Here is a 27,961-nt window from a genome sequence, read left to right on the forward strand (position 1 = left end):
GGTAAGTCTAATTCTATTTTCTCTAGTCACCTTCCACGACAGCCACCTTGGAGTTATACCAACACTAATTTTTAGGGAGGGACCATGGCTTGCAGAACGCATCTGCCAAATGCTAGATCCCTATTGAAATTCAGTCTATAGTGTCTGGTAAAGGTCTGTACAGAGGACCAGGTGGCAGCCCTGCATATCTGCTCCGAAGACACGTTCCCTCTTGCTGCCCATGATGTAGCGACTGATCGAGTAGAGTGGGCCTTTAGCGACTCGGGAGGAGAGAGATGTCTTGAAGAATATGCCAGGGAGATGGACTGCTTGATCCACCTTGCTATCGTGTTTTTTGCCACCTTCTTTCCTTTATTCCGTCCCGAATATTGAAGGAACAGATTCTGGTCGATCCTCCACTCTCTGGTTAATTCGAGGTAGTGAAGAACCACTTTGCGGATATCCAGAGTATGAAATTTTTCTTCCTTCATGTTAGAAGGATTTGGGCAAAATTAGGGCAACACGATATCCTGACCTCTATGGAAGTCAGACACCACTTTGGGCATAAAGGAGGGGTCTAGGCGCAGTACTATGCTGTCCGAGTTGAGCAGGAGGTATGGTTACTGTACCGATAGGGCCTGTAGCTCCCCTACCCGTCTAGCAGTGGTGATTGCTACAAGAAAGACTGTTTTGAGTGTGAGGATTCTCAATGGAATTTCTGACAGGGGCTCAAACGGGGCCTGTGTTAGGCTATTGAGCACTAAATTAAGATCCCAGGGGGGAACCCGACTAGGGAGTGAAAAGCGTATTCTGCCCGCAGCGGTCATGAATTGTTTAACCCAGCGGTGTTTGGCTGGTCAAAAAAAGGAGCTAAAGGCAGATACTTGTACCCTTAGCGTGCTTGGAGTAAGTCCTATCTCTAACCCTTTTTGTAGGAAATCTAGGACCTGGGCAATATTCAGATGGAAAGGGTCAGGGACCCCAGGAAGAAATTTTTCCATATTTTGCAGTAAATGGCATTGGCTACCGGCTTTCTACTTTTTTGAAGGGTTCGGATTACTTCATCAGATAGCCCTTTGGCTTTTAGAAGGTCGGCCTCAATAACCAAGCCGCTAGACAACTTGCTGGGGTTTGGGTGCAGTAAGGGACCCTGGAAGATGAGGTCGGCCTTTTGGGGTTGAAGCAAGGGACCTTCCTGGGCCATGTCCAACAGGGCGCTGTACCACCAGGATTGTCGTGACCCTGTCTGCTCTGATCTTCTGCAGCGTTTTTGCCAGCATAGGGATTGGAGGAAAGGCATATGCCAGTCTGAAGACCCATGGATGAGCGAACGCATCCGTCCCCCGGGCCCCGTACGTGGGACTGAGGGAGAAATAGGTTGTCACTTTTGCATTTTGCACATTTGCAAATAGGTCGACTTCTGGATCTCCCCATCTTGAGGTTAGAGACTGGAAGACCTCCTGGTTCAGACACCACTCTCCCGGATGGACGTCTTTCCTGCTTAGGAAGTCCGCCTGGATGTTTTCCGACCCCTTCAGGTGTACCGCGGAGATGGATAACAGGTGCCTCTCTGCCCAGAGGAAGATTCTTGTTGCCACTGTCTTTAGGTTGGCGTACTTAGTGCCTCCCTCGTGTCTGAGATATGCCACCATGGTCACGGTTGTCGGAGTATATCCAAACGTGATGGTTTTGGATAAGGGATGACGCGGCTTTCAGTGCTTCTTCCACCGCTTTCAATTCTCTTAAGATCCAGGTCCTCGAACATATGTCCTGGGCCCACTGTCCCTGGAAGTACGACTCCTCCACCACGGCTCCCCAACCTCTCAGACTGGCATCGGTACATAGTATTTTCAGAGGAAGTTGATCCCAGCTTATTCCTTGCCTCAAGTTCCGGTAATTCAGCCACCACAAGAGGGCCGATTTTACGTGTCCTGGAAATGGAATCCTTTTTGACAAGTTGTTTGAATACTTCCTTGCGTTTTCCAGGACGTATGACTGGAGGACTCGCGTGTGCGCCTGAATACACAGTCAGGGAACCCAGGATAGACATGGCATCCCTCAGAGTCGGAGCCTTTTGTTCTCTGAATTGGATTATCCTCTGACGAAGGTCTGATTGACGATCCTCGGGGAGAAAGGACATCCTTTTTTCTGAATCTAGGAGGATTCCCAGGAATTTTTTCCTTGGGGAAGGATAAAGGGCTGACTTCAGGAGATTCGGGATCCACCCTAGGAATTCGAGCATCTGCAGGGTCTTTGATACATCTTGGTTCAGCCGGGATACTGATGGAGCGACGATTAACAGATCGTCTAGATACGGCACAATGCATATCCCCTGAAGACGGATAGAAATGACTGCTTCCCTCATGATCTTCGTAAATACCCTTGGTGCCGGGGATACACCAAATGGGAGGGCGTTGAACTGGAGACGGCTGATCCCCTGGTCGTGGGAGACCGCAAACCTCAGGAACTTCCGGTGATCCGGATGAATTGGGACGTGGTAATAAGAGTCCCTTAGGTCTATCGTAGTCATCTGCCAGCCCTGTCCAATAAGAGGGATGGCCGATTTCACTGACTCCATCTTGAACCTCCAGTATTTGATGAAGCGATTCAGGGGTTTCAGGTTTATGATAAGCCTGTGCTTTCCTGAGGGCTTTTTTTTTTTTTTTTAATCAGGAGGGAACAATGTCCCCTGCCAATTTCTTGTGGAGGCACGTACGAGATCACTCTCTCTCGTAAGAAATCTTCTATTTGAAGTAGGACCTTTTGGAGACTTGGGGACTGTGCGGGGTTGACTCTTAAAGCATGTGGGGGGGTGTTCGAACTCCAGTTTCAGTCCCAACTGTATAGTATGCAGGACCCACGGGTTCGAGGTGGTGGCCTGCAATTGGGTGAAAAACTGAGTGAGTCAGCCCCTCACTGGGGAGTCACTGTTTGTCCGGGGGCTGTTGTTGCTGGGGCCCAAGGAGGTTTCTCCCTTTACCCCCCTTCGGGTAGCACCATCGTCCCGTCTTGCCTTTCCCTCTGAATTCCCTCTGGGAGGACTGCTCTCGAGGGACGAAAAAAAATCGTCTTTTGGTGGGTCTCTGTTCCGGCAGCGATTTCTTTTTGTCGGAAGCCTTTCCAAGGATGTCATCCAAGACTGGTCCGAACACGTGGTGCCCCTGGAAGGGGCAGGCACAGAGTTTTGTCTTAGAGGTGATGTCGCCTCCCCATGACTTCAGCCACAAGGCTCTTCTAGTCGAATTTGAAAGGACTAGGGACCTTGCTGCTACCCGCCCAGTTTCTCCTGAAGCATCGGCTAAAAAACCTGTTGCCTTCTGGAGGATGGAAAGGGAATCTAAGATTTCCTCTCTGGGGGTACCCCCTGAGAGGTGGTCCTCTAACGTAAGCAGCCAGAAAAACAAAGATCTGGTGACGCAAGTGGATGCAATATTTGCTTTGAGCAGGTTCATAGAAGCTTCCCAGGATTTTTTTAAGGTGACTTTCTGTCTTGCGATCTATAGGATCCTTCAACTGGGAAGCATCCTCAAAGGGAAGGGACGTCTTCCTAGTCACTTTAGATACCTGAACATCTATTTTAGGGATCTCCCAAATAGAGTTGTCACCTTCAAGGGGAAAGCGGTCTTTTAGTTCAGAGGGCAGAGGACAACTCCTGAGAGCCGCAGAGAACTACTGCGCATGCCCAAGATTCCCAGCCCCACAGTGTGAATAAGTCATAAGCGACTGCGGGGCGGGATCTCTGGCAGCACATCCACGCAGGCGCGATAGCAAGGCCAGGAAAAGAGAAGACAGAACGGGCAGCGTTATGTTTTGGCGATTTTATATAATAAAAACAATTTGCCTATAATGAGGCAGCTGGAGGCACAGTGGACACAGTCTGGTCTGTGATTCGGCGGTGTCGGTCTTTTTAGGATCGCATAAAAGTGCCATTGGCCAGTTTTGTGCACTTCTGAAAAGCACACTGCTGAAGATAGGCCAGAAGGAGTCAAGAGTAGAGTTGAGCGACTTTGGTCGGATCAGGTTTCGTGAAACCAGACAAACAAAATTTGAGTCGGATGAAACTGGTCTGACAAGGGCAAAAAAAAGTCGGAGTTTCGTCCGAAACCCGACCCCAATGCAAGTCAATGGGGAATAAAAGTCGGCATTGAGCAGATGACATTCATCCACTCAATGCCGACTTTTATTCCCCATGGACTTACATTGGGGTCGGGTTTCGGACGAAACTCCGACTTTTTTTGCCCTAGTCAGACCAGTTTCATCCGACTTTCATGAAACCCGATCCAACCAAAGTCATTCAACTCTAGTCAAGCGTAATTCTGCTGCCTCAATATAGTGACCCTTCCATCAGCGGTTTCATCTGAATCACGACACTCAGAGACTTAGATGGAAACCCCAAAATAAGTGCACAGTGTAGAGCGCCAGATAAATGTGATACAAAACTTTATGCAAAATGTTCCTGTCAAAAGCTTCAAATCAATCCACAAATAAAGCAAATCCCCACTCAGGTCTGTCATCTGTTACCATAAGTATAGGGGCTTCCATGTTACTGGTAGCACAAAGGCCCTGGAAAAGCACTATGGCTCCTCGCCCTTCAAAAGAAATTTCGCAAATTCTCTCTCCCAAATTCAAATGCCTCCTCCCTTCTGAGCTCCACAGTGTACCTAAACCGCATTTAACGTCCACGTGTTTGGCATTTCTATAACTATGGGAGCCTGCTTAACTCCTTCATCACCTTGATATTTAACGCTTTTTTGCATTTTACATTTTTTGCTCCCTTTCTTCCCAGAGGCATAACTGCTTTATTTTTCCATCAATATGGCCATGGGAGGGCTTGTTTTATGCACGACACCATTGGTTTACCATATATTGTACTGGAAAACGGGAAAACAAAAAGATTCCAAGTGCGGTGAATTTGTAAAAAAAAAAAAAAAAAAAGAAGTGCACAATTGCTTTTTTGTATCTTTTCTTTTAACACGTCACTAAATGCTAACACTGACCTGCTATTATGATTCTCCAGGTTGTTATGAGTTTGCAGATACCAAACATGGATAGGTTATTTAACTGGTGAAAAAAAACGCCATATTCCGAGACCCGTAGTGTCTATTTTTTGGGATCTGGAGTAGTTAAGGGCTTATTTTTTCCACACTGAACTGACGTTTTTATTGATACCATTTTGGGGTAGATACAAAGTTTTGATCACAGATTATTGCAATGTTGCCACTATGCAAAGTTAGAGCGCACCTATGATGCAACTAAATAAAGAGGAATGAGCCAAGTGCTCATCAGGGGGCTACACCTTGTATGGAAAATAACTGCATATAAAAAGGGAAGGGAGAAAGACCAATACAAACAACTGGTGTGCACACTATCAAACAATAAAAAAATGCAAAGCTTTATTAATAACCATGGACATACAAAAATTCCATTAAAAACATATAGACAAAACACAGCAATCATCCAACATCCCTGGTACTGTGTTAAAAGGCCACATGGCTATACATGTTATGAGGAGCAATAGACCATGCCTATGAACCCTAGACGAGTTCATACGTAGAATATTCCCCATATCAAAAAATAATTAAGCATGGTATAGAGGTCACGAGCAAAAAATACACATTGAACTTTGTACTTTTGAACACCACCATTAGTTTTAACATGTTGTGTACTGGAAAATGGGAAAAAAATTCCAAGTGCGGTGAAATTGCAAAGAAAGCTCAATTTCAATTTTTTTTTTTTTTTTGTTAAACCATGGTCACTAAATGCTAAAACTGACCTGCCATTATGATTCTCCAGGTCATTACGAGTTGATGGATAAAAAAAAGAATCTAGACTTGCTTGTTGTCCAAGTGGTGAAAAATAGAATTAGTCTTACCGGTAATTCGGTTTCTAGGAACCTTCCACGACAGCAGTATCGGAGGATGTCTCCCCGCCCTAATGGGGGACAGGAAATGCACAAGAGGTTAAATAACCCTCCCCTGCCTACTACCTCCAGTGTTTTTTCTTTACACACTAGCATGTATAGTTACCACCAAAGTGCAGGAATCATCCGGTAGAGTATCAGGTAGGGAGGGAAATCAGTGCTGTCGTGGAAGGTTCCTAGAAACCGAATTACCGGTAAGACTAATTCTATTTTCTCTAGTTACCTTCCACGACAGCAGTATCGGAGAAATACCAACAACTAATTTCTTAGGGAGGGACGATAGCCTGCAGAACACGTCTGCCAAACCTTAAATCCCTGTTGAAATTTAGTCTAGTGAATGTATGGACAGACGACCAGGTGGCGGCTCTGCACATCTGCTCCGAAGATGCGTCCCCTCTTTCTGCCCACGATGTTGCTACAGAATGAGAATGGGCCCTTAACGATGTAAGAGGGGAAACGTTCTGTGACGAGTAGGCGAGGCTGATCGCTTGCTTGATCCATTTTGCGATTGTATTTTTTGACGCTTTTTGCCTCTATTATTTCGGCCTGAAATCTGAATGAATAAGTTTTGATCAATCCTCCAACTTTCCGTCTGCTGGAGGTAGAAGAGGACTACTCTGCGGACATTGAGGGTATGGAACCCTTCTTTTGCGTTGGAGGGGTTTGGACAGAAGGAAGCCCTGGCCCTGGCACCTATGAAAGTTCGAGACTACCTTAGGCATAAAAGAGGGGTCTAATCTCAGGATGATGCTATCCTCTATGATGGTTAAATATGGCTCCTGTATTGAAAGGGCCTGCAATTCTCCTATGCGCCTTGCGGTAGTGATTGCTACCAGGAATACGGTTTTTAGTGTCACATTTTTCAAAGTTGTGGAAGCCAAAGGTTCAAATGGTTCGATCGTCAAGCCTTTGAGAACCAGGTTCAAGTCCCAGGGGGGAATCTGACTACGGAGTCTGGGTCGGATCCTAGACGCTGAGGTCATGAACCGTTTAATCCATCAATAGCTTGCCAGGTTCTGATCGTAGAATGAGCTAAGGGCTGACACTTGTACCTTTAAGGTACTAGGTGTGAGACCCAGATCTAGACCGTCCTGGAGAAACTAAGATCTGTGTAATCTTAGGACGGAAGGGATCTGGAGAATTTGGGGAGCACCAAGATGAGAACTTCTTCCAGACTTTCCCAAAATTGCATTAGTCACTGGTTTCCTACTTTTTTGTAGGGTTTGGATTACTTTCTCCGATAGACCTTTAGCCATAAGAATTCTGGCTTCAGTAACCTGGCTGCCAGGTTCAATTTGCACGGGTCTGGGTGGAGTAGAGGGCCCTGGTGAAGGAGATTGGACCATTCTGAGCCATGTTTTGTAGGGTTCCGTACCAGCCCCTTCCTGGCCACAAGGGAGCTATCAAGATTGTAGTAACTTGCTCTGCTCGTATCTTCTGTAGTGTTCTTGCTAACATGGGGATTGGAGGGAAGGCGTAGGCTAGATTGAAGTGCCACAGGTGGGAGAAGGCATCTACTTCCCACGCTCCGTCGATGGGTCTGAGGGAGAAATATGTTTCCACCTTCGCATTCTGACCGCTGGTGAAAAGATCCACCTCGGGATATCCGCATCTTGAGACCAGCGACAAAAATACTGTCTGGTCTAGGCTCCAATCCCCGGGATCAACGTCCTTCCTGCTGAGGAAGTCTGCCTCCACATTGTCCGATGCACTGCTGCTATGGACAATAGATGCTTCTCTGCCCAAGAAAAGATTCTTGCAGCCACCCGTTTTAGGTTGGAATATTTTGTGCCTCCCTGGTGACGGATGTAGGACACCGTAGTCATATTGTCTGAGTAGACGCGCACATGATTGTTTTGGACGAGGGTTGATTTTGCCTTCAGTGCTTCCTCTACCGCTGTTAGCTCTTTCACATTTGAGGAGCTGGATCTAACGTCTGGGCCCCATAACCCTTGGAAGTGTGATTTCTCCACTGTAGCGCCCCAGCCTCTCTGACTGGCATCCGTGGTGATGATTTTTAGGGGAAGCAGATCCCAGCTGACCCCCTGTTGAAGATTTTGGTGGTTCAGCAACCATAGAAGAGTGTCTTTCACATGACCGGGAAGAGGGGTTCTCCTGGTCAGTAGATTCTGGTGTTTCCTTGAACACCGAAGAACATAGGACTGCAGGGTCCGAGTATGGGCTTGGGCCCAGGAGACGGCTTGGATACACGCTGTAAGTGAACCTAGCATGGACATTGAGTCTCTCAGGGTCGGTGCTCTTTGGCCCCTGAACTTGGAGACCCTCTGAGCCAGGTCGAGTTGCCGTTCCCTGGGTAAAAAGGATGTTCGCTTTCCTGAGTCCAGGAGAATCCCCAAGAACTTTTTCCTTGATGAGGGATGAAGGTTCGACTTCTCCAGGTTGGGGATCCAACCCAAGGATTTTAGAATCTCTAGAGATTTCTCTACGTCCTGGTTCAGGCGAGATATGGACGGAGCTACTAATAGGAGGTCGTCCAGCTATGGGACAATGCAGATCCCCTGCTGGCGAATGAAGATCATTGCCTCTGCCATCACCTTGGTAAACACTCGAGGGGCTGATGATACCCCAAACGGCAGGACGTTGAATTGGTAGTGTTTGACCTGGGACCCCTGGGATACCGCAAACCTGAGGAATCTTCGGTGGTCTGGATGGATCGGGACATGGTAGGCGTCCCTGAGATCTACTGTAGCCATCACCCAATTTTGTCCTATTAAGGGGGATTGCTGTCTTGACTGACTCCATCTTGAACCGCCTGTATTTTACCACTTGGTTTAAAAGGTTTCAAGTTTATAATAACCCTGTGTTTCACCGAGGTTTATACCACTACGAAGAGATGAGAGTAGTGGCCTCTGCCTATTTCCCGTTGTGGAACCGGGAGATCGCTCTTGCTTGCAGCAATGTTTTTATGTCTGATAGCAAGGAACCCTGGAGGTGCGGCTGCAGGGAGGTTATTCTCAGGCATTGAGGGGGGAGGACTCTCGAATTCCAATCTCAGTCCGTTGCGGATGGTGCGAAGAACCCACTGGATTGAGGTTATGGACTGCCACTGTTCTATGAAATTCGAGAGTCGGCCCGCGACCGGAATACCCTCATTGTTTGTCTGTGGGATTTTGTTATTGTTGGGAGGCCATAATATTACTGCCTTTACCTCCCTTCGGATAACTCCACCTGCTCATTTTACCCTTCCCTTTGAACTCTCTCTGGGAGGGCTGGTCACGGGGGGGGAACGAAAAAATCGTTTCCTAGGTTTCCGCTGGTCTGGAAGTGACTTCTTATCCGAGGCCTTCTCCAAGATGTCATCCAGAGCTGGGCCAAAACACATACAAGGGAATCGCACAGAGTTTCAATTTTGACGTGACGTCTCCCCCCCACAATTTCAGCCACAGCGTACTTCTGGCTGAGTTGGAGAGAACTGCCGACTTTGCTGCCACTTGAATGGATTCCGCAGAGGCATCGGCTAGGAACCCTGTTGCTTTTTATAGTAGAGGAAGAGAATCGAGGATTTCTTCGCTGGAGGTTCCCTGAGAGAGGTGATCTTCCAGTGTACGCAGCCAGTGAAATAGGGACCTGGCTACACACGTCGAGGCTATATTAGCCTTGAGCAGGGTTGTGGAGGCATCCCAGGATTTCCTAAGCAGGCTCTGTGTCTTACGATCCATGGGGTCCTTGAGCAGAGACGAGTCTTCGAACGGAAGAGCCGTTCTTAGTCACTGGACACCTGCACATCAACTTTAGGGATCTCCCATAGGGAGCAATCTCCCTCTAAAGGAAACCTATTCCTCAGGTCTGTTGGGATAGTAAGCCTTTTCTCGGGAAAGGCTCATTCCTGCATAACCAGATTTTGGATGTTTTCATGAATGGGAAACCCCTTTTGGTCTTTGGATATCAGCCCCCCAAACATTTCATCCTGAATTCAGTATTCAACCTCTGCCTCTTCCAATCCCATGGTGCCTCTTACCATACTAACTAAGTCCCCCATGCCCTCAGACGAGAAGTAGTATTTTTTGTTATCGGGCCTGGGGGTGGAAGTGGAACTCTCATTTTCCCATGCATCCTCTGAGTTAGAGGTGTCAATCTCGCCCGAGTCCGACTCCGCAGGGGGCGCTTTCCTTTTCCTAGCCGGAGGGGGTTGTGGTGTCGGGGTCTGGGCACTAGTCATCATAGAAGATTGCATTTCTTGTTTGATGAGGGTTTTTATACTGTCCAGAAGGGAGGGTTGTTCTGCGCGTATTACGTCATCCGTGCAGGGCTGACATAGTTTTTTCTTGTATGTCGAGGAGAGTTTGGTACCACACACACTTGTGGCTCGGTTTCTTTATGAGGTCAGGGGCCTTGTCTCCCTAAAACAGAGAGAGAAGGCATACTAAGTCACCTCAGACCACTTGGACAGAATAAAGGGGGACCCACCCTGCTACTTACAGTAGGAGGGTGAGCGCTGGGCTCCGCAGAAGCAGAATGCGAGGGCTTATCACCGTCCATGGTCAGTCTGTCACAGTCACCAGTGCAGAAATGGCCTTACCTGGACGCACCCCGACCAAGGTCTAAATAACCGAGGTCCACAGCGTGTTTTGTGCTCCTCCTCTCCGGTCCACAGGTGGGGGTAATAGTGATCACCCCTCCTTACGGCTGCTTCGGGGCTGTCAGCGGTTGTCTCGCCTGGGACGCTGCTCCGCCCCCTCAATCCCCCCCGGGCCCTTTGATTCAGTCACCAACCAGTGCACCCTGGCCAGTCTCTGTAGTCGATCGTGGGGCAGGCGTGCGACCGTGCTCCCGACGCCCTCGCATGAGCGTTCCACCCGGAACGCCGGAAAGACTCACCGGAAGTACGGCGCCGCGTCACTTCCGGTGCGCGTGAGCGCTGGCCGTCGTGGGGAGGACGACGCCGGGGAGCTCATTGAGGACACCGGCCGCACGTCGCCGCCTCGCTTTACCCCGTGGGGGAGGGGGCGCAGGAGAGGCGGGTGGGGGTTCTGAGTCGCGCCGCAGCAGAGACGGGAGCGGCCTGACCCACAGAGGAGAGCGGAGCCCCCGACCGTCGGCTTGAGGTAAGCGATAGTGCTGCCATGGCACTATCGGACCTCTTCATGCCCCATAGGGGACAGGAAAAACACTGGAGGTAGTAGGAAGGAGAGGGTTATTTAACGTCTTGTGCATTTCCTGTCCCCCATTAGGGCGGGGAGACATCCTCCGATACTGCTGTCGTGGAAAGTGAGAGAAAAAAAAATCCAAACTTTGATTAAAAAAAGATTATGCTATGTTCCCATACCCGTAGCATCTCCATTTTTCTTTATTTGGAGATGGGTGTGGGCTTATATTTTTCGTGCCAAGCTGACTGTTTTATTGATACTATTTTGGTGCAGGTACGATCTTTTGCATTTTATTGCTATGTAGCTGCGACCAAACAAAACATAATTCCGGCAACTTGAATTTTTTTCTTGTTATGCCGTTTACCGATGGGGTTAATGCCCTTTTATATTGATGGATCGGGTGATTCTGAACGTGGCAATACCAGATGTGCATGTTTGATTTTTTTTTTTTTTTAATTGTTTTACTCAGAATGGGGCGATTTGAAATGTTATATTTTTTTAAACTTTTTTTTTTGTTTTATATTAACATGCTTCAATAGTCTCCATGGGAGAATAGAAGCTGCAGTTCTCTGATTTGCTCGGCTACTTACAGGCGATGATCAGATCGCCTGTATGTAGCAGAAACACTCACTTGCTATGAGCACTGACCACCAGGCGGCGCTCATAGCAATCCGGCTATGACAACCATAGAGGTTTGCTGGAGACCTCTGGTTGTCATGCCAACCCATTGGTGACCCACGATCACGTGATGAGGTCACAGATGGGCAAGATTTCCGACGCACTTACCCGAAGCACGAGTTAAATGCGACTACCAGAGATTGACAGCGACATTTAACAGGTTAACAGGTGGATCGCAATTTCACCTGTGGCTGTTAGAGGCACATGTCAACTGTTCAAAACAGCTGACATGCGCCGGGAAAGACGAAGGCTCAGCGCCAGAGCCCACATCAAATATACAAAATTACTTGGCACTCAAAATCGGAGAAGCAATTTTTTTCTTTATTGTGCATCCAGACAAAAATAGACTCATATCATATGAACGTTTTCGGTCCAACAACGGACCTTCATCAGAAAGGTCTTTTTGTTTCTTTTAGAGTAGACTAAGTTACAAAAAAGTAAATAAGAGAACAAAACAATGTCAGAACAATGCTATATCAATTCTTATGGAAATAATTTCATTTATGGACTTCCATGCGCAGCTTGACAAAATACAGAATCCCACTTACGGTGAAAGATTAATCATTTATTCCCAACACATTTCGAAGTGAGGACTACTTCTTCCTCAGGGGATGACAAACATGCCTATCTCTTGCAGACCACCGGCTTTCATACCAACCCATCAGTGCCCAGCAATCAAGTGACCGGGTTGCTGATGCGCTTCCTGAAATCCCATGGTCCTGAAAAGATGCGGGCTCAATGCGGGAGCATTCATTGCTGCTCCTTTCTGGAAAATATCCATGGAGCAAAAACCATCACTAAGCTTGTAGATAAATTCCCAGGAGGGGTATAATTTCTAAAATTCAGTCACTTGAGGTGGGATTCTGCTCTTCTAGAACTTATGGGCTCTGTATGTGGAGTCTAAACCATTTTAGGAAAATTGTATTCCAAGAGTCAACAGGTGTTCTGTCCCTCTGGGGTCTCGCCACGTGGCTAAGCAGTACTGTACAGGACAAGCTATACTATCCATCTTCTCCTGTTACTCTTGTGAAAATGAAAAATTGGGGGCCAAAGCAACATTTTTGTGGGAAAAACTAAAAAATTTTAAATTTTTTCTTCCACATTGCTTTAACTCCTGTAAAGCACCTGAAGGGTTAATAAACTTCTTGAATGTGGTTTTGGGCAGTTTGAGGAGAGCAGCTTTTAAAATGATGATATCACATACGCCACTCTAAGTCTCTTCAAATGTGATGTGGTCCCTACAAAGATTGGTTTTGTAAATCTTGTTGGAAAAATGAGAAAAACCGCTGATAAACCTTTTAACCCTTTTAACTTCATAACAAAAAAGAAAAAGTTTCAAAAATTGTGCTGATGCTAAGTAAATTATTTATTAACTATTTCATGTAGTATAACTATCTGGTTTAAGAGCAGAAAAAATACATTTTGGAGATTGCAAACTTTTTGACTAAATTCAGATATTTTTCACAATTGAGCGCCAAAAATTTTGACCCAGATTTACCTTGAACAAAGCACAATGTGACACACAAAAAACCAACCCGTTGACGTGTTCTAGAGATGTTAACATCATAAAAAGACACTGGTCAACATTGTAAAATCTGGCCTGGTCATGAAGGTGAAAACAGGTTTGGGGGGTGAAGGGGGTTACCAGAAAAGATATTATCTGAAGAATGAATATAAAAGATCGACAGTGCCCAGTGGGAAATCTGCAAAGGAATCTCATTCTAATTTTGATTACAGATTAGAATACGGAAAAAAAGGAAAATACATTGCCTTATTTTTTTCTTAAACGATACCGCAAATCTTTACCACAAAGACAATCTAGAGAGGAGGTTAATCAAAGTTACTCAAGAAAAAAAAAAAAAAAAAAAAAATCTCAGAAAGGTCCCTGATCTCCCCTGATGCTGCGACTTTTCCCGTTTTGTGCTGCATTGCTCCTTTGCAGAGATATTCACACTTTTGGGGAGCAGTATGTGAAATCTCTGCTCTGAGCCTCCCACCTTCTGACAGGAAGTTACCAAGAACCCTGGTCACACACACGTCACATGACTCATCACTAATATAGAATGCATAATCTTCAGGCCATATAGAGTAACGCGTCAGTCCTTAGGAGGCTAATTATTACCTTTTGAAGATAGGTTTGAGGGATGTGTTACTAGCTCATCCCTCTTGTCACAGTCCCGGCTGACAACCGTGATGACTGGCGGCGGTTGAGCTAGAAGGCCGGTTTCTTCATTCCCCACAATGGCTTGATGACTGTCGTTTTTCTGCTGGCCCACAGGAACCCTTAATGCCACTCCTGTGAACCTATCACAAAACAGAAAACTATCATACATTTTTCTACAACATTTTCAAGATTTACCATTCTGGTAAATGAAAAAGCAAATCACAAAGTGATGACACCTTTTCTGTATGAAAGGCATTTTATCCAGCAATATGAGGGCGGGGCAAACTCCTGCACAGTCTGTAAAATACAGGACTTTCCAGGGTCTGAAAAAGCTGCATGTAGGTTTTAATCTTTTCATGGTGACCAATACCCATACATATCGGTACTCTAGCTGTTAGTACTCAGTCACACGAGTGCATAACAAGGACGAGGGCAACGTGAGGTTTTATCGGACAGCACTGGGCCCAATGTTATACTATGGGGTAGTGCAGATCTGTGATTATGACAAAACAATGGCAGCATTTTGTAGGAGGTTGTGAGCAGGGCTCTTGAGTCCGTATGCCAGTCCTCCAACTCCTCAATTTCCCTGACTCCGACCTCACAGCACTGTCTAACTACTGAGCATGTACAGATTCATCTCATGTCTGACTCCACAGCACTGGTCACTACTGAGCATGTGCATAAAGTGCAGTACAGATTCATCTCCACAGCACTGGTCACTACTAAGCATGTGCATAAAGTGCAGCACAGATTCATCTCATCTATGACTCTACAGCCCTGGTCACTACTGAGCATGTACATAAAGTGCAGCACAGATTCATCTAAACTACGACTCCATAGCACTAGTCACTACTGAGCATGTGCATAAAGTGCAGCACAGATTCATCTCATCTATGACTCTACAGCCCTGGTCACTACTGAACATGTACATAAAGTACAGCACAGATTCATCTCATCTATGACTCCACAGCACTGGTCACTACTGAGCATGTACATGAAGTGCAGCACAGATTCATCTCATCTATGACTCTACAGCCCTGGTCACTACTGAGCATGTACATAAAGTACAGCACAGATTCATCTCATCTATGACTCCACAGCACTGGTCACTACTGAGCATGTGCATAAAGTGCAGTACAGATTCATCTCATCTATGACCCCACAGCACTGGTCACTACTGAGCATGTGCATAAAGTGCAGCACAGATTCATCTCATCTATGACTCCACAGCACTGGTCACTACTGAGCATGTGCATAAAGTGCAGTACAGATTCATCTCATCTATGACCCCACAGCACTGGTCACTACTGAGCATGTGCATAAAGTGCAGCACAGATTCATCTCATCTATGACTCCACAGCACTGGTCACTACTGAGCATGTGCATAAAGTGCAGTACAGATTCATCTCATCTATGACCCCACAGCACTGGTCACTACTGAGCATGTGCATAAAGTGCAGCACAGATTCATCTCATCTATGACTCCACAGCACTGGTCACTACTGAGCATGTGCATAAAGTGCAGTACAGATTCATCTCATCTATGACCCCACAGCACTGGTCACTACTGAGCATGTGCATAAAGTGCAGCACAGATTCATCTCATCTATGACTCCACAGCACTGGTCACTACTGAGCATGTGCATAAAGTGCAGCACAGATTCATCTCATCTATGACTCCACAGCACTGGTCACTACTGAGCATGTGCATAAAGTGCAGTACAGATTCATCTCATCTATGACCCCACAGCACTGGTCACTACTGAGCATGTGCATAAAGTGCAGCACAGATTCATCTCATCTATGACCCCACAGCACTGGTCACTACTGAGCATGTGCATAAAGTGCAGCACAGATTCATCTCATCTATGACTCCACAGCACTGGTCACTACTGAGCATGTGCATAAAGTGCAGTACAGATTCATCTCATCTATGACCCCACAGCACTGATCACTACTGAGCATGTGCATAAAGTGCAGCACAGATTCATCTCATCTATGACTCCACAGCACTGGTCACTACTGAGCATGTGCATAAAGTGCAGTACAGATTCATCTCATCTACGACTCCCCAGCACTGGTCACTACTGAGCATGTGCATAAAGTGCAGTACAGATTCATCTCCACAGCACTGGTCACTACTGAGTATGTACATAAAGTGCAGCACAGATTCATCTCTACTACAACCCCACAGCACTGGTCACTACTGAGCATGTGCATAAAGTGCAGCACTGATTCATCTAAACTACGACTCCACAGCAATGGTCACTACTGAGCATGTGCATAAAGTGCAGCACAGATTCATCTCATCTATGACTCCACAGCACTGGTCACTACTGAGCATGTACGTAAAGTGCAGCACAGATTCATCTCATCTACGACTCCACAGCACCGGTCACTACTGAACATGTACATAAAGTGCAGCACAGATTCATCTAAGCTATGACTCCACAGCATCGGTCACTACTGAGCATATACATAAAGTGCAGCACAGAGTCATCTCCACAGCACTGGTCACTACTGAGGATATACATAAAGTGCAGCACAGATTCACTTCAGCTATGACTCCACAGCGCTGGACACTACTGAACATGTACATTAAGTACAGCACAGATTCATGTCAACTAAAAGCAGAAAGCCTTAGATCAGGAACAGGACATTTCATAACCTTCCCAAATTCTTAGGAAAACATTTACAGCTCATCCTGCAAAGTACTACTGAACCCAATATATACTGACTCAAACGCCACAAAAATGGACACAGACTCCGACTACACAGCCCTGGTTGTGAGACTCTGCTCACATAAACCCATATAAGTCTATGGGTGTGTGCGAAATATCAGACTGCGCTCTTATGGCACAGGGCTGTGGAGTCGGAGTCGGTGCTCATTTTGGTGGAGTTGGAGTCGGTATAAAATGGACCAACTCCGACTCCTAAAATATATAATAAATTGGGTACAGTAGTTCAATGCAGAATGTGCTGAATATTTTTTCATAGGAATTTTGGAAAGTTATGAAATGTCCTATAAATGACTGTTCTATTCCTGATCTAAGGCTACATTCACACAGAGCGTTTTTCCTGCGTTTTTTGAGGATACGTTTTTCAGTTGTAAAAGCAGATCAGCTTTTTAAAAAACCGCATCACCTGAAAGGTTTTTGAGCTCATAGATAATGTTTTCAATAGCAAAAGCAGATTAGAAATCTGCTCTATCTATATATCCATTTATCCATATCATATCTGTACCAAAAAGAATGAAAGCCGGATAGCACACAGACTAACACTTTTTTTTTTTTTTAGCACCAGTCAGGTACACCTCATAGCTGCCCAAAAGGACGCCCAGGACAGGCATTGCTCATCTTCAGTAACATCAGTATCAACTGATAGTGGGAATAAATAGACTGCATTCATCACCACATCTTTTTAAGATGCAGGCTTTATTTTCAAATGTAGGGGTGTGAAGTATGAGGTTCTGCAGCAGCTGAGGTGTGCAGTATGAAATTCTGCGGAACAGTATGAGATTCTGCCCCCCCAGGTTTGATCCTGGCTACGCCCATAGTGTGAATGTAGCCTGAGGATCTAGGCTTTATCTTAGCCGAGATAAGTCAGTGTGTGAGAGTGTGAGAGGGTGTGTGAGAGGGTGTATATATATATATATATATATATATATATATATATATATATATATATATATATATTATAGAGAAAAAAAATAGGCAGCACTCAAATTAAATGTGAAAAAAGTGGATACTTTGCCGATCCTCAGATGGCAACGCTTCAACGGTGACCCGTCTTTGGCTTGACAAAGATGGGTCACCGTTGAAGCGTTGCCATCTGAGGATCAGTAAAGTATCCACTTTTTTCACATTTAATTTGAGTGCTGCCTATATTTTTTTTTTTTCCCCCCCTTTTGTCATTTTGGCTGTTTGGACACTGCTGGATAGGTTTTGCACCTGCGGTATTGTTTTGTTAGTGCTGCCCTTTTTTCTTGATAGAGAATATATATATATTATATATACACACACATATACACACACACACACACACACACACACACACACACAGTACAGACTAAAAGTTTGGACACACCTCATTCAAAGAGTTTTCTTTATTTTCATGACTATGAAAAGTGTAGATTCACTCTGAAGGCATCAAACCTATGAATTAACACATGTGGAATTATATAATTAACAAAAAAGTGTGAAACAACTGAAAATACTGTATGTCTTATATTCTAGGTTTTTCAAAGTTGCCACTTTTTGCTTCGATTTCTGATTTGCACACTCTTGGCATTCTCTTGATGAGCTTCAAGAGGTAGTCACCGGAAATGGTTTTCACTTCACAGGTGTGCCCTGTCAGGTTTAATAAGTGGGATTTCTTTCCTTATAAATGAGGTTGGGACCATCAGTTGTGTTGTGCAGAAGTCTGGTGGATACACAGGTGATAGTCCTACTGAATAGACCGTTAGAATTTGTATTATGGCAAGAAAAAAGCAGCTGAGTAAAGAAAAACGAGTAGCCATCATTACTTTAAGTCCGAAAAATTGGGAAAACTTTGAAAGTGTCCCCAAGTGCATTGGCAAAAACCATCAAGCGCTACAAAGAAACTGGCTCACATGAGGACCGCCCCAGGAAAGGAAGACCAAGAGTCACCTCTGCTGCGGAGGATAAGTTCATCCTAGTCACCAGCCTCAGAAATCGCAGGTTAACAGCAGCTCAGAATAGAGACCAGGTCAATGCCACACAGTTCTAGTAGCAGACACATCTCTACAACAACTGTTAAGAGGAGACTTTGTGCAGCAGGCCTTCATGGTAAAATAGCTGCTAGGAAACCACTGCTAAGGACAGGCCACAAGCAGAAGAGACTAGTTTGGTCTATAGAACACAAGGAATGGACATTAGACCAATGGAAATCTGTGCTTTGGTCTGAGTCGTCCAAATTTGAGATCTTTGGTTCCAACCACCATGTCTTTGTGCGACGCAGAAAAGGTGAATGGATGGACTCTACATGCCTGGTTCCCACCGTGAAGCATGGAGGAGGAGGTGTGATGGTGTGGGGGTGCTTTGCTGGTGACACTGTTGGGGATTTATTCAAAATTGAAGGCATACTGAACCAGCATGGCTGCCACAGCATCTTGCAGCAGCATGCTATTCCATCCGGTATGTGTTTAGTTGGACCATCATTTATTTTTCAACAGGACAATGGCCTCAAACACACCTCCAGGCTGTGTAAGGGCTATTTGACCAAGGAGGAGAGTGATGGGGTGCTACGCCAGATAACCTGGCCTCCACAGTCACCAGACCTGAACCCAATCGAGATGGTTTGGGGTGAGCTGGACCGCAGAATGAAGGCAAAAGGGCCAACAAGTGCTAAGCATCTCTGGGAACTCCTTCAAGACTGTTGGAAGACCATTTCTGGTGACTACAACTTGAAGCTCATCAAGAGAATGCCAAGAGTGTGCAAAGCAGTAATCAAAGCAAAAGGTGGCTACTTTGAAGAACCTAGAATATAAGACATATTTTCAGTTGTTTCACACTTTAATTATATAATTCCACATGTGTAAATTCATTGTTTTGATGCCTTCAGAATGAATCTACAATTTTCATAGTAATGAAAATAAAGAAAACTCTTTGAATGAGAAGGTGTGTCCAAACTTTGGTCTGTACCGTATACATGTATATAGTGTATTACATATTTACAATTTATTACAGTTTTTTGTGTTCTAAAGTTGTATTCCAATAAATAGATATTATGTTCTATCTAAATATCTTGATTATTGGATCATAGAAATGATTAAATGTCTGATGTTCACATTGTACTACAATAAATTTTTCACTTAAATATAAGCAATATATGTGGGAGTCGGAGTCATGGAGTCGGAGTTGGTGTAAGGGAAATTGAGGAGTCGGAGTCGCAGGTTTGGCTTACCGACTCCACAGCCCTGTTATGGCATTCAAGTGCTGTGTGATTACCACAGAGATAATGGAGGAGATGCACCTGTGCTGCATTCCGTCACGCGAGAGGCTCGGAGCACAGTACACTGATGCATCTGAACTGAGAGTTTGAGCCGAATGTATTTGTATAATTCTGTTGCATGACAGAATGTACAGCCGTGTGACCCCAGCCTTAACAGATTACTTATAATATTTTTAATTTTCAAACATGGCCTTGAGGGCAGGTCCACATGGTGAGGGATTTATCAAGACTGCCGTTTCTTAAGCGAGTCTGGAACCTATTAGCCTGCTGGGATAAGGTGCACAAAACCTAAACAAACCTAAGACTATGCCTGCCGTGAGCAATCACATAGTCAGTTTCCATAGTAAACCTGTCACACTGTAGTAGACCACAGCCTTTTTGTTAAGACTCATGACTAAAATAAAGTGCTAGGGCCAGTGACAAAAAGTCACAGAATCTTGTGCAAATATCACTTGTGACTGGTGCCAGAAAACTGTTGTAGGACGCATGAGATTCACTTTTTTTTTTTATAAAAAGCTATATGCCCCTAAAATGAACCATCGAAAAACATTTGTTTGTAGTGCATTTTGTATATCACTATTGAATTTTTAACTATTGCAACATCTATGTATATAATTGCCTTAAATTGTCCGTCATCCACTTCCGTCTGGATGTTCCCGAATCCCACAATCCACCGCGCCGACCGGAAATAAGCCGACCGCCATATTGGAATACCCAAGTGATGTGTATTCTAATATGGCACCCACTGGTGGTATCAGGCCCTTCCATAGTACCACCAGCGGGACCCCGCCGCGGCTTACGGCCTGTGCTGGAGATGGGGTGCGGGCGCCCTCTGGTGGCGCCGCAAAACAGTCTTTCCTGCCGGCTGTGAGAGGGGTATAACGAGAGGGGTGTAACGAGGGGGGGTGGGCAGGCAGCTGCGGAACACACACGTACACACACACGTACTCACACCCTTCCCGATGCGATATCATCGGGCACACCACTAGTGTAAAATAAATGCCAATATGCAATATATGATTTTTTTTTTTTTTTAAAGACAGACATTTCCTGGCATTTTTTTTTTTTTTTTTAAATGATGCAACTAAAGCAAAATAGTGAAATATAAAAATGCATTACAAAAACACCACAGGACAAAAGCATCAGTTAGATAAACTTTTTTCACCATTTTACTAGAATTTTTCTCATGTATTTTTTTTTCAATGATGCAATCAGATAAACCAGTCTGTGATGTTATTCTGCACGTCAGAGGAAATAACTTCAGGAAGTACAGGGATTGGACAGAAGAGGACTGGGGTAAAGTTATTTGCTATTATGAAGACCCCTTCAGACTGAGACATCTGTAAGAATGAGTGTCCGGAGAAGAAAAAGTGAGCACTACCACGTGTCCTGCCAACTGTAGAGGATCCCGACACCATCCACATATCCCTGGCTGTTTTTCATCTTGGAGTGGGCTCTCACAATTTTGCCTAAGAACACGATCATGAACAAAGAATGGGATCTAAACATCCTCCAAGACCAACTTCCAACGATCAAGGAGCAATTTAATTAAGAACAATGTTTTTCCAGCATGATGGCGACCAGGTCACAAGGCAAAGGTGGTAGCCAAGTGGCTCAGTGAACAAAACATTGACATTTTGGATCTATGGCCAGAAAACTCACTAGATCTCAATCCCACTGGGAACTTGTGGTCAATCCTTAAAAAGCAAGTGTACAAACAGAAACACAAGAATTCTGCTTAACCCCTTAACGACCAGGGGAATTTTTGGTTTTGCATTTTAATTTTTCCCTCCCCTTCTTTCCAGAGCCATAACTTTTTTTATTTTTCAGTCTATATGGCCATATGACGGATTATTTTTTGCGGGACGAGTTGTACTTTTAAATGACACCATTGGTTTTACCATGTCGTGTACTCGAAAACGGGAACAAAATTCCAAGTGCGGTGAAATTGCAAAAAAAGTGCAATCCCACACTTGTTTTTTGCTTGGCTTTTTTGCTAGGTTCACTAGATGCTAAAACTGACCTGCCATTATGATTCTCCAGGTCATTACGAGTTCATAGACACCAAACATCTATGTCCTCTTTTATCTAAGAGGTGAAAAATATCAAGACCCGTAGCGTCTCCATTTTTCATGATCTGGGGTTGGGTGAGGGCTTATTTTTTCCGTGCCGGACTGACGTTTTTAATGATACCACTTTTGTGCAGATACGTTGGACATTAAGGGGTTAACTAGCACTGATTAGAATGGGCGACCATTAGTTAGGATCTGGCTCAGAAGCGGACATCCGGCATGTTACGGGAGGGCAAGAAGTCTTCAACATAAGTGTCAACACTGTAAGGCTGTGTGCCCACGTAGCGATTTTTAAGCGTTTTTGCCACGAAAACGTTTAAAAATCGTGTACAGAATGCCCCATTCCTATGTCATTCCGCACATGCTGTGCTAATGCTGCGCTTTTCTCCGCGGCAGAATCGCATCGCGTAAAAAAAAAAAATCGCAGCATGGTCATTCTTTTGTGCGGAATCGCAAAGAATTGCCGCGATTCCGCACCCATAGGAATGCATGAGAATCGCTTACTTCCCGCATGTGGCTATGCCCACCATGCGGGAAGTTAAGCGTCTCATGTGCGGTTGGTACCCACGGTGTGGAGGAGAGGAGACTGTCCTCCAGGCCCTGGGTACCATACCCCTGTTAAAAAAAAAAAAAGAATAAAAAAAAAAAAAATCGGGGTATATTTATCTTCCGACGTCCCGTGCTGCATTCCCAGCCTCAGCGTTCCCAGTAATGCCTTGCGGCAAGGCCTTGTGATGACTTAGTCTCGCGAGATCGCTATAGCAACGCGAGACTACATCATCACAGGTCTCGCAAGGCATTACTGGGAACGCTGAGGCCCGGGATAGCAGCGCGGGACGCCGGAAGGTAAATATACCCCGATTTTTTTAATTTTTTTTTTAGCATTTTAACAAATCTTTTACTATTGATGCCGCATAGGCGGCCTCAATAGTAAAAACCTGGTCACACTTGTCAAACACTATGTTTGACGAGTGTGACCAACCTGTCAATCACTTTCCAAGCGATGCTTCAAATCGCTTGGAAAGTGCTTGAATATCACACGCGAAAATTGCGGCAAAATCGCGATCATAATCGCGGTGAAATCGCGCGGAAAAAGACGCGAGATTTCTGGGAAGGAGTCCGGTTTTTAGTGTCCGGAATAAAACGCTACGTGGGCACATTGCCTATACACTGACTCAATATTTAGGCTATGTAATTGTCAGAGAAAGTTTAAAAACTTATGAGATGCTGATAATTGTACTTCAGTAATTAGAGAAAAGCTCTAAACACACTGAAGCAGCAACTATGTGAAAACCGAAATGTGTGTCAGTCTGATAACTTTCAGGAACAACAGTACATCCCATTTACAAGCCACAGCTGTAACTATTGAAATCGTTGTATCCAGCCTTTTTCTCATCGCTGTCATATGTGCCATGTTAGACAAAAGAGTAAAATAACATTAAGGATAACACTGCCTTGTGGCTAACTAGTACAGAATGGCACAGTAGATTTTGTTACCTAAAGCCTTGATTTTCCACAGAAGACCTGGTACTCTGCCGGCTAAAACGTTCACTCTTTGTGTCATTCAATGAAGGACGATCTGAGGACTAGAGAGTCAATAATTACACAATACAATCAATTACGGAAAAGCAGGACACATACTGTCAGGATTCCCTTCTGTAAGGCCTGGACAAAGTTATTATACCCACTCACATCTTAGCACCACAATCATCCATACGTAACAGAAAAAAAAAAAATCCATTAAGCATTTGGTATAGCATGCTGATTTTATTGCAGATGGCTTTCACCCCATGCACTGCCAAGTGTGAAATTCATAGTGAACATCTAGAGTAGAAAGAATGGACACACAGCAGATTTAATGCTCCACAGCACAGGTTAAAGAGGTACTCTACATTTATTAAATTGCATAGTTAGACAGCATGAAAATAACCAAGTCTGCATTTGATTTGCTATTTTAACCTGCCGTCATTATTTTACTGTTAAAGCTTTTATCTTTCATAGCACACAGCTGGTTTCCATGGCATTCAGCCACTAGTACCTGCCCAGACTCCGCCTAGGGGTGCAGTAATTACATTCCAGGAAAGGGGTTAATTATTAACATGCCAGTTACCTCTCAAGCCAATTAATTTCTATAAAGCCGTTAGCTGCTCCCCTACCTCAGCTCCTGAAAAGTTGATCTTATAAATCTTGCTAAATCACCAGCCAATAGCATCCAATGCCCCCAGAGGAGGTCTCCTAATCATTCATGGCTCTTACTGTCCACATCTGTGCGTTTGTTCAAATGTCCTTTCTTTATCGCCTTATTGGGGGACACAGATTACCATGGGGTGTATGCTGCTGCTGCTAGAAGGCTGACACTATCAAAACAAGAAAATTAGCTCCTCCCCGGCAGTATACACCCACCGACAGATACCAAGTACCTCAGTTTGTGCTTCGTGTCCGTAGGAGGCGGACCGGGATCTCCCCAGATCCGCATCTAACCATTTTCTTTTAGGTTGTGTGTGTGTGTGTGTGTATTAATCTTTTCCCATTTATTTTCCAGTGTGTGTGTGTGTGTGTGTGTGTGTGTGTGTGTGTGTGTGTGTGTGTGTGTGTGTGTATATATATATATATTAATCTTTTCCCATTTATTTTCCAGATTCTACACCGGGAAACAGGGTAAATGTTCACCCTGCTTTCCCATATCATGCGGCTAAGCGAGCAATGTGGTGTTACCCACATCGCAACTCTCAGGACCGCAGGCAGGACCCTTTCCCTATCACCCTCGGGTGCTACGGGCAGACTTCAGATGGCGGGTCCTAGCCAATTCCCCTGCTCACCCCTCTCCCGGGACATGGCTGAGAGGAAGACGGCGGTCACCGGCGGGGACTATCCCTTGCAGGCAGAAAGGTTTGGCGCCGTCTTCTGCACTATCCAGAGAGAGTGCGGGGCAGAGGACATTCATTCCCAGCGGCACCCACTCATCGTGGGCCCCTGTGGTCATCCTCTTCAGGAAGCATGTGGACGTCAGGTAAGCAGCCAAAAGCGCTACCATCAGTCCAATGCACGCCCCTTACAGTCTGGTAGCAGAGTCTTCTTTGAATTTCCTGCCCATTCTATGCAGCCGCGCGCCTCTCAGCTCCCACGCCGGGTGCCCTTCCCTGAAGCAGCAGGGCCTCTCTCCCTTACCTCCCTCATCCACCGCGGCGTCACGGGCTCATCGCGCCAGGATCAGAGCTGCGGGGGAAGAAACCGGCACGGCGCTGATTTTACTTTCACTTTCTGTTCTGTTCATGGATCCTCTCTCTCCTTATGACCCGCCCCCCCCCGCAGGTCTCAACCAGTCGCGCTGCGCTGCCGCCCAGCGCCGCCCATCTCTAAGGTCCTGCACCTCCCTGATTCCTCGTGTAACACACGCCAGGGATCTCAGCTTGGGGACTCTTCTGCTGTTCCGCTGCACATCAGATAACGGTGCTGGTGACGGTAGGCTCTTATTTTTTTCTGAGCCCCTAATTTTAGCCCCCGCGGCAGTACTCCCTATTCAGATACTGGCCGCAGTAATTCTGCAGTCCTTGCATATGTCCTACTCTGCAGGGGCTCCTTACCCTAGACCCTCCGCTACCCACTACGCCTGCGCGCACTGCAAAAAGCGGGCGTCAGGGCAGTTGTCTCCCTTCTGCCTGTCCAGCAGTCCTTCCGTGATGTCTGCCCCACCGGAGCACCCCGAGTCCCGGGATGAGCGCACCCCCCCTCCTCCAGAGTGGGCTGCTGCAATGTCTCAGTCCCTGGTGCAGGTCTTGGAACATCTTACGCAGCCATCTTCAGCCACCTGTGCTCCGACCGCCTCGCACGGTGAGGAGTCTGCACCTGACCGCGACCTCCACAGGGACAGGCCGGATAGGATTGCTAGGAAGCGCATTCTCTAGCTCGTCTTCCAGCTCGCAAGGTCCGTCCCCTCCACCCAGGCTGCTTTTCTCGTCTCCCTCGTCAGAAAACGACGGGATCTGACTCAGACGCAGATAACATGTCCAAGTCTCAGGACATGGTCGATAGTCTCATATCGGCCATTTTCAAAACGCTCGAAATAAAGGAAGATAAAGCTCCTCTTCAGGACGGCTCCTTTAAACGAGCAAAACCTTCCTCCCGAAACTTTCCTAACCACAAGGAGTTCGAGACCACTTTATCCAAACACTGGGAGCCCCCTGAGAAGGGCTTCTCAGGCCGCAGGTACTTAGACGTCCTGTATCCATTTGATGCGGACCTTCTTACAAAATGGACGAAAGCTCCCGAAGTGGACCCACCAGTTTCTCATCTATTCTCTTTGAAGCATCCGGCGCCTCTTTCTGCCCTATTTTTTTTGCTTCTGCCTGGGTGGCAAAAGTCATTTCAGCTTGGGCAAAAATTCTTCGCAGGGGCATTCTGTCGGCTGCCCCTCAGGACGAGTTGGAAGTTCTGGCAGACCAAATTAAACATGCGGGTAAATACCTTTTGGCCGCCGCCTTAGATGCGGCCGGTTGCGTAGCAAGGGCTAACAGCAATATAGTGGCGGATACCACTTCTAAAAAGTCGCTCACCAATCTGCCCTTCCATGGTTCTAGGCTCTTTGGGGCCAAGCTGGATCAAATAATTTCCGATGCCATTGGGGGTAAAAGTACTTCCCTCCCCCAGTCACGACCAAGACGCCTTTTTAACAGAAAGGGTTTTCGGCCCTTTAGACCTTTTCAGCCGTTCTCGTCCACAGAGAGATCTGCCCAGCAAGAGCGCCCTTCCGCATCTAGGGAGCGAGAGCAGAAGAAACCATCTTACAAGCCCGCTCCCCGCTGGAGATCTAGAGGACAATACTCCAGGTCCTCAGGTGCCTGTTCTGGTAGGTTTGCCTCCAAGTGACAGGGCACCCCCACCTGGAAGTGTTTCCAGGGTGGGAGGCAGACTTTCCTTTTTCGTGGACGCTTGGCGACGACGCTTGGGTCAGGGAAATCATCGCATCCGGTTACAAGATCAAATTTTCTTCCCCGCCAGACAGGCGTTTTTTCCGGTCTCGACCTCCAAGACAATGGTCCCACATTCCAGGATTCTTTCAGGCCGTCTCTTCCCTTCTTTCCGCCGGAGTGAATGTTCCTGTTCCCTCAGACGAACGGTTTTTCAGGGTTCTACTCAAATCTCTTCTTAGTCCCGAAGAAAGACTGCTCCCTGCGGCCAATCCTGGACCTCAAATTGCTCAGTCGCCACATGAAGATTCTTCACTTCAAAATGGAGTCTCTTCGATCGGTGATAGCCTCAATGGAGCTCGGAGAATTTCTCTGCTCTGTGAACATACGGGATGCCTATCTTCACATCCCTGTTTGCTTGCAGCATCAGAAATATCTCAGGTTTGCGATTCAGGAAAGTCATTACCAGTTCACGGCTCTTCCCTTCGGCCTAGCCTCCGCCCCCCCGTGTTTTCACGAAAGTGATGGCGACGGTCATGGCCATCCTTCGATCCAGAGGGATTCTCATCATTCCTTATCTGGACGATCTCTTAAGGGCTTGTCCCATCAAGACTGTCTCCTAAGTCTTCAGATAACCCTGGATACTCTCGGCCGTCTCGGATGGTTAGTCAAAGAAAAGTCCATTCTCAGCCCCACTCAGCGTCTGACCTTGTTAGGCATGGAATTCGACATGAATTTGGCCCGGGTGTTTCTTCTGAAGGAAAAATTTGCGTCTCTGTTCAAAGGGATTCGAGCCCTCAAACGGCCAATGCCCATTCCCCTTCCATTCTGCATGAAAGTTCTGGGGAAGATGGTAGCTTCCTTGGAAGCAGTGCCCTTTGCACAGTTTCACTTCGCCCTCTTCAGCTGTCCCTCCTTTCAGTCTGGGACAAGACGACGAGGTCCTTAGACCGGCCCATTCTCCTTCCTCTCAAAGTGAGGCAATCCCTCACTTGGTGGACAAGGTCTACGTCAGTCCTCCAAGGGAGGTCCTTACTCCCGCTTCAGTGGCAAGTCATCACCACCGATGCCAGCCTCCTGGGTTGGGGAGCGGTTTTTCTTCAGAGGACGGCCCAAGGACACTGGAACCCACAGGAAGCTCTTTTTCCTATCACTATGCT

General features: G+C 46.1%; 1 protein-coding gene across 3 annotated transcripts in view; it reads right to left on the reverse strand.

Moving 5' to 3' along the window:
- Positions 1–27,961, reverse strand: part of SGO2 (shugoshin 2) — a 145,662-nt gene that overhangs the window by 37,585 nt on the left and 80,116 nt on the right. For all 3 annotated transcript variants that reach the window (XM_073558223.1, XM_073558224.1, XM_073558225.1), the window contains 2 exons: positions 23,392–23,480; positions 13,808–13,989 (listed from right to left, as the gene is read on the reverse strand). In XM_073558223.1, the coding sequence (XP_073414324.1) occupies positions 13,808–13,989; positions 23,392–23,480 (271 nt within the window). The remainder of the gene's footprint in view (positions 1–13,807; positions 13,990–23,391; positions 23,481–27,961) is intronic.

Source organism: Dendrobates tinctorius, unplaced genomic scaffold, assembly GCF_039654945.1.
Source record: "Dendrobates tinctorius isolate UK_male_01 unplaced genomic scaffold, ASM3965494v1 ptg000254l, whole genome shotgun sequence".
Taxonomy (NCBI): Eukaryota; Metazoa; Chordata; class Amphibia; order Anura; family Dendrobatidae; genus Dendrobates; species Dendrobates tinctorius.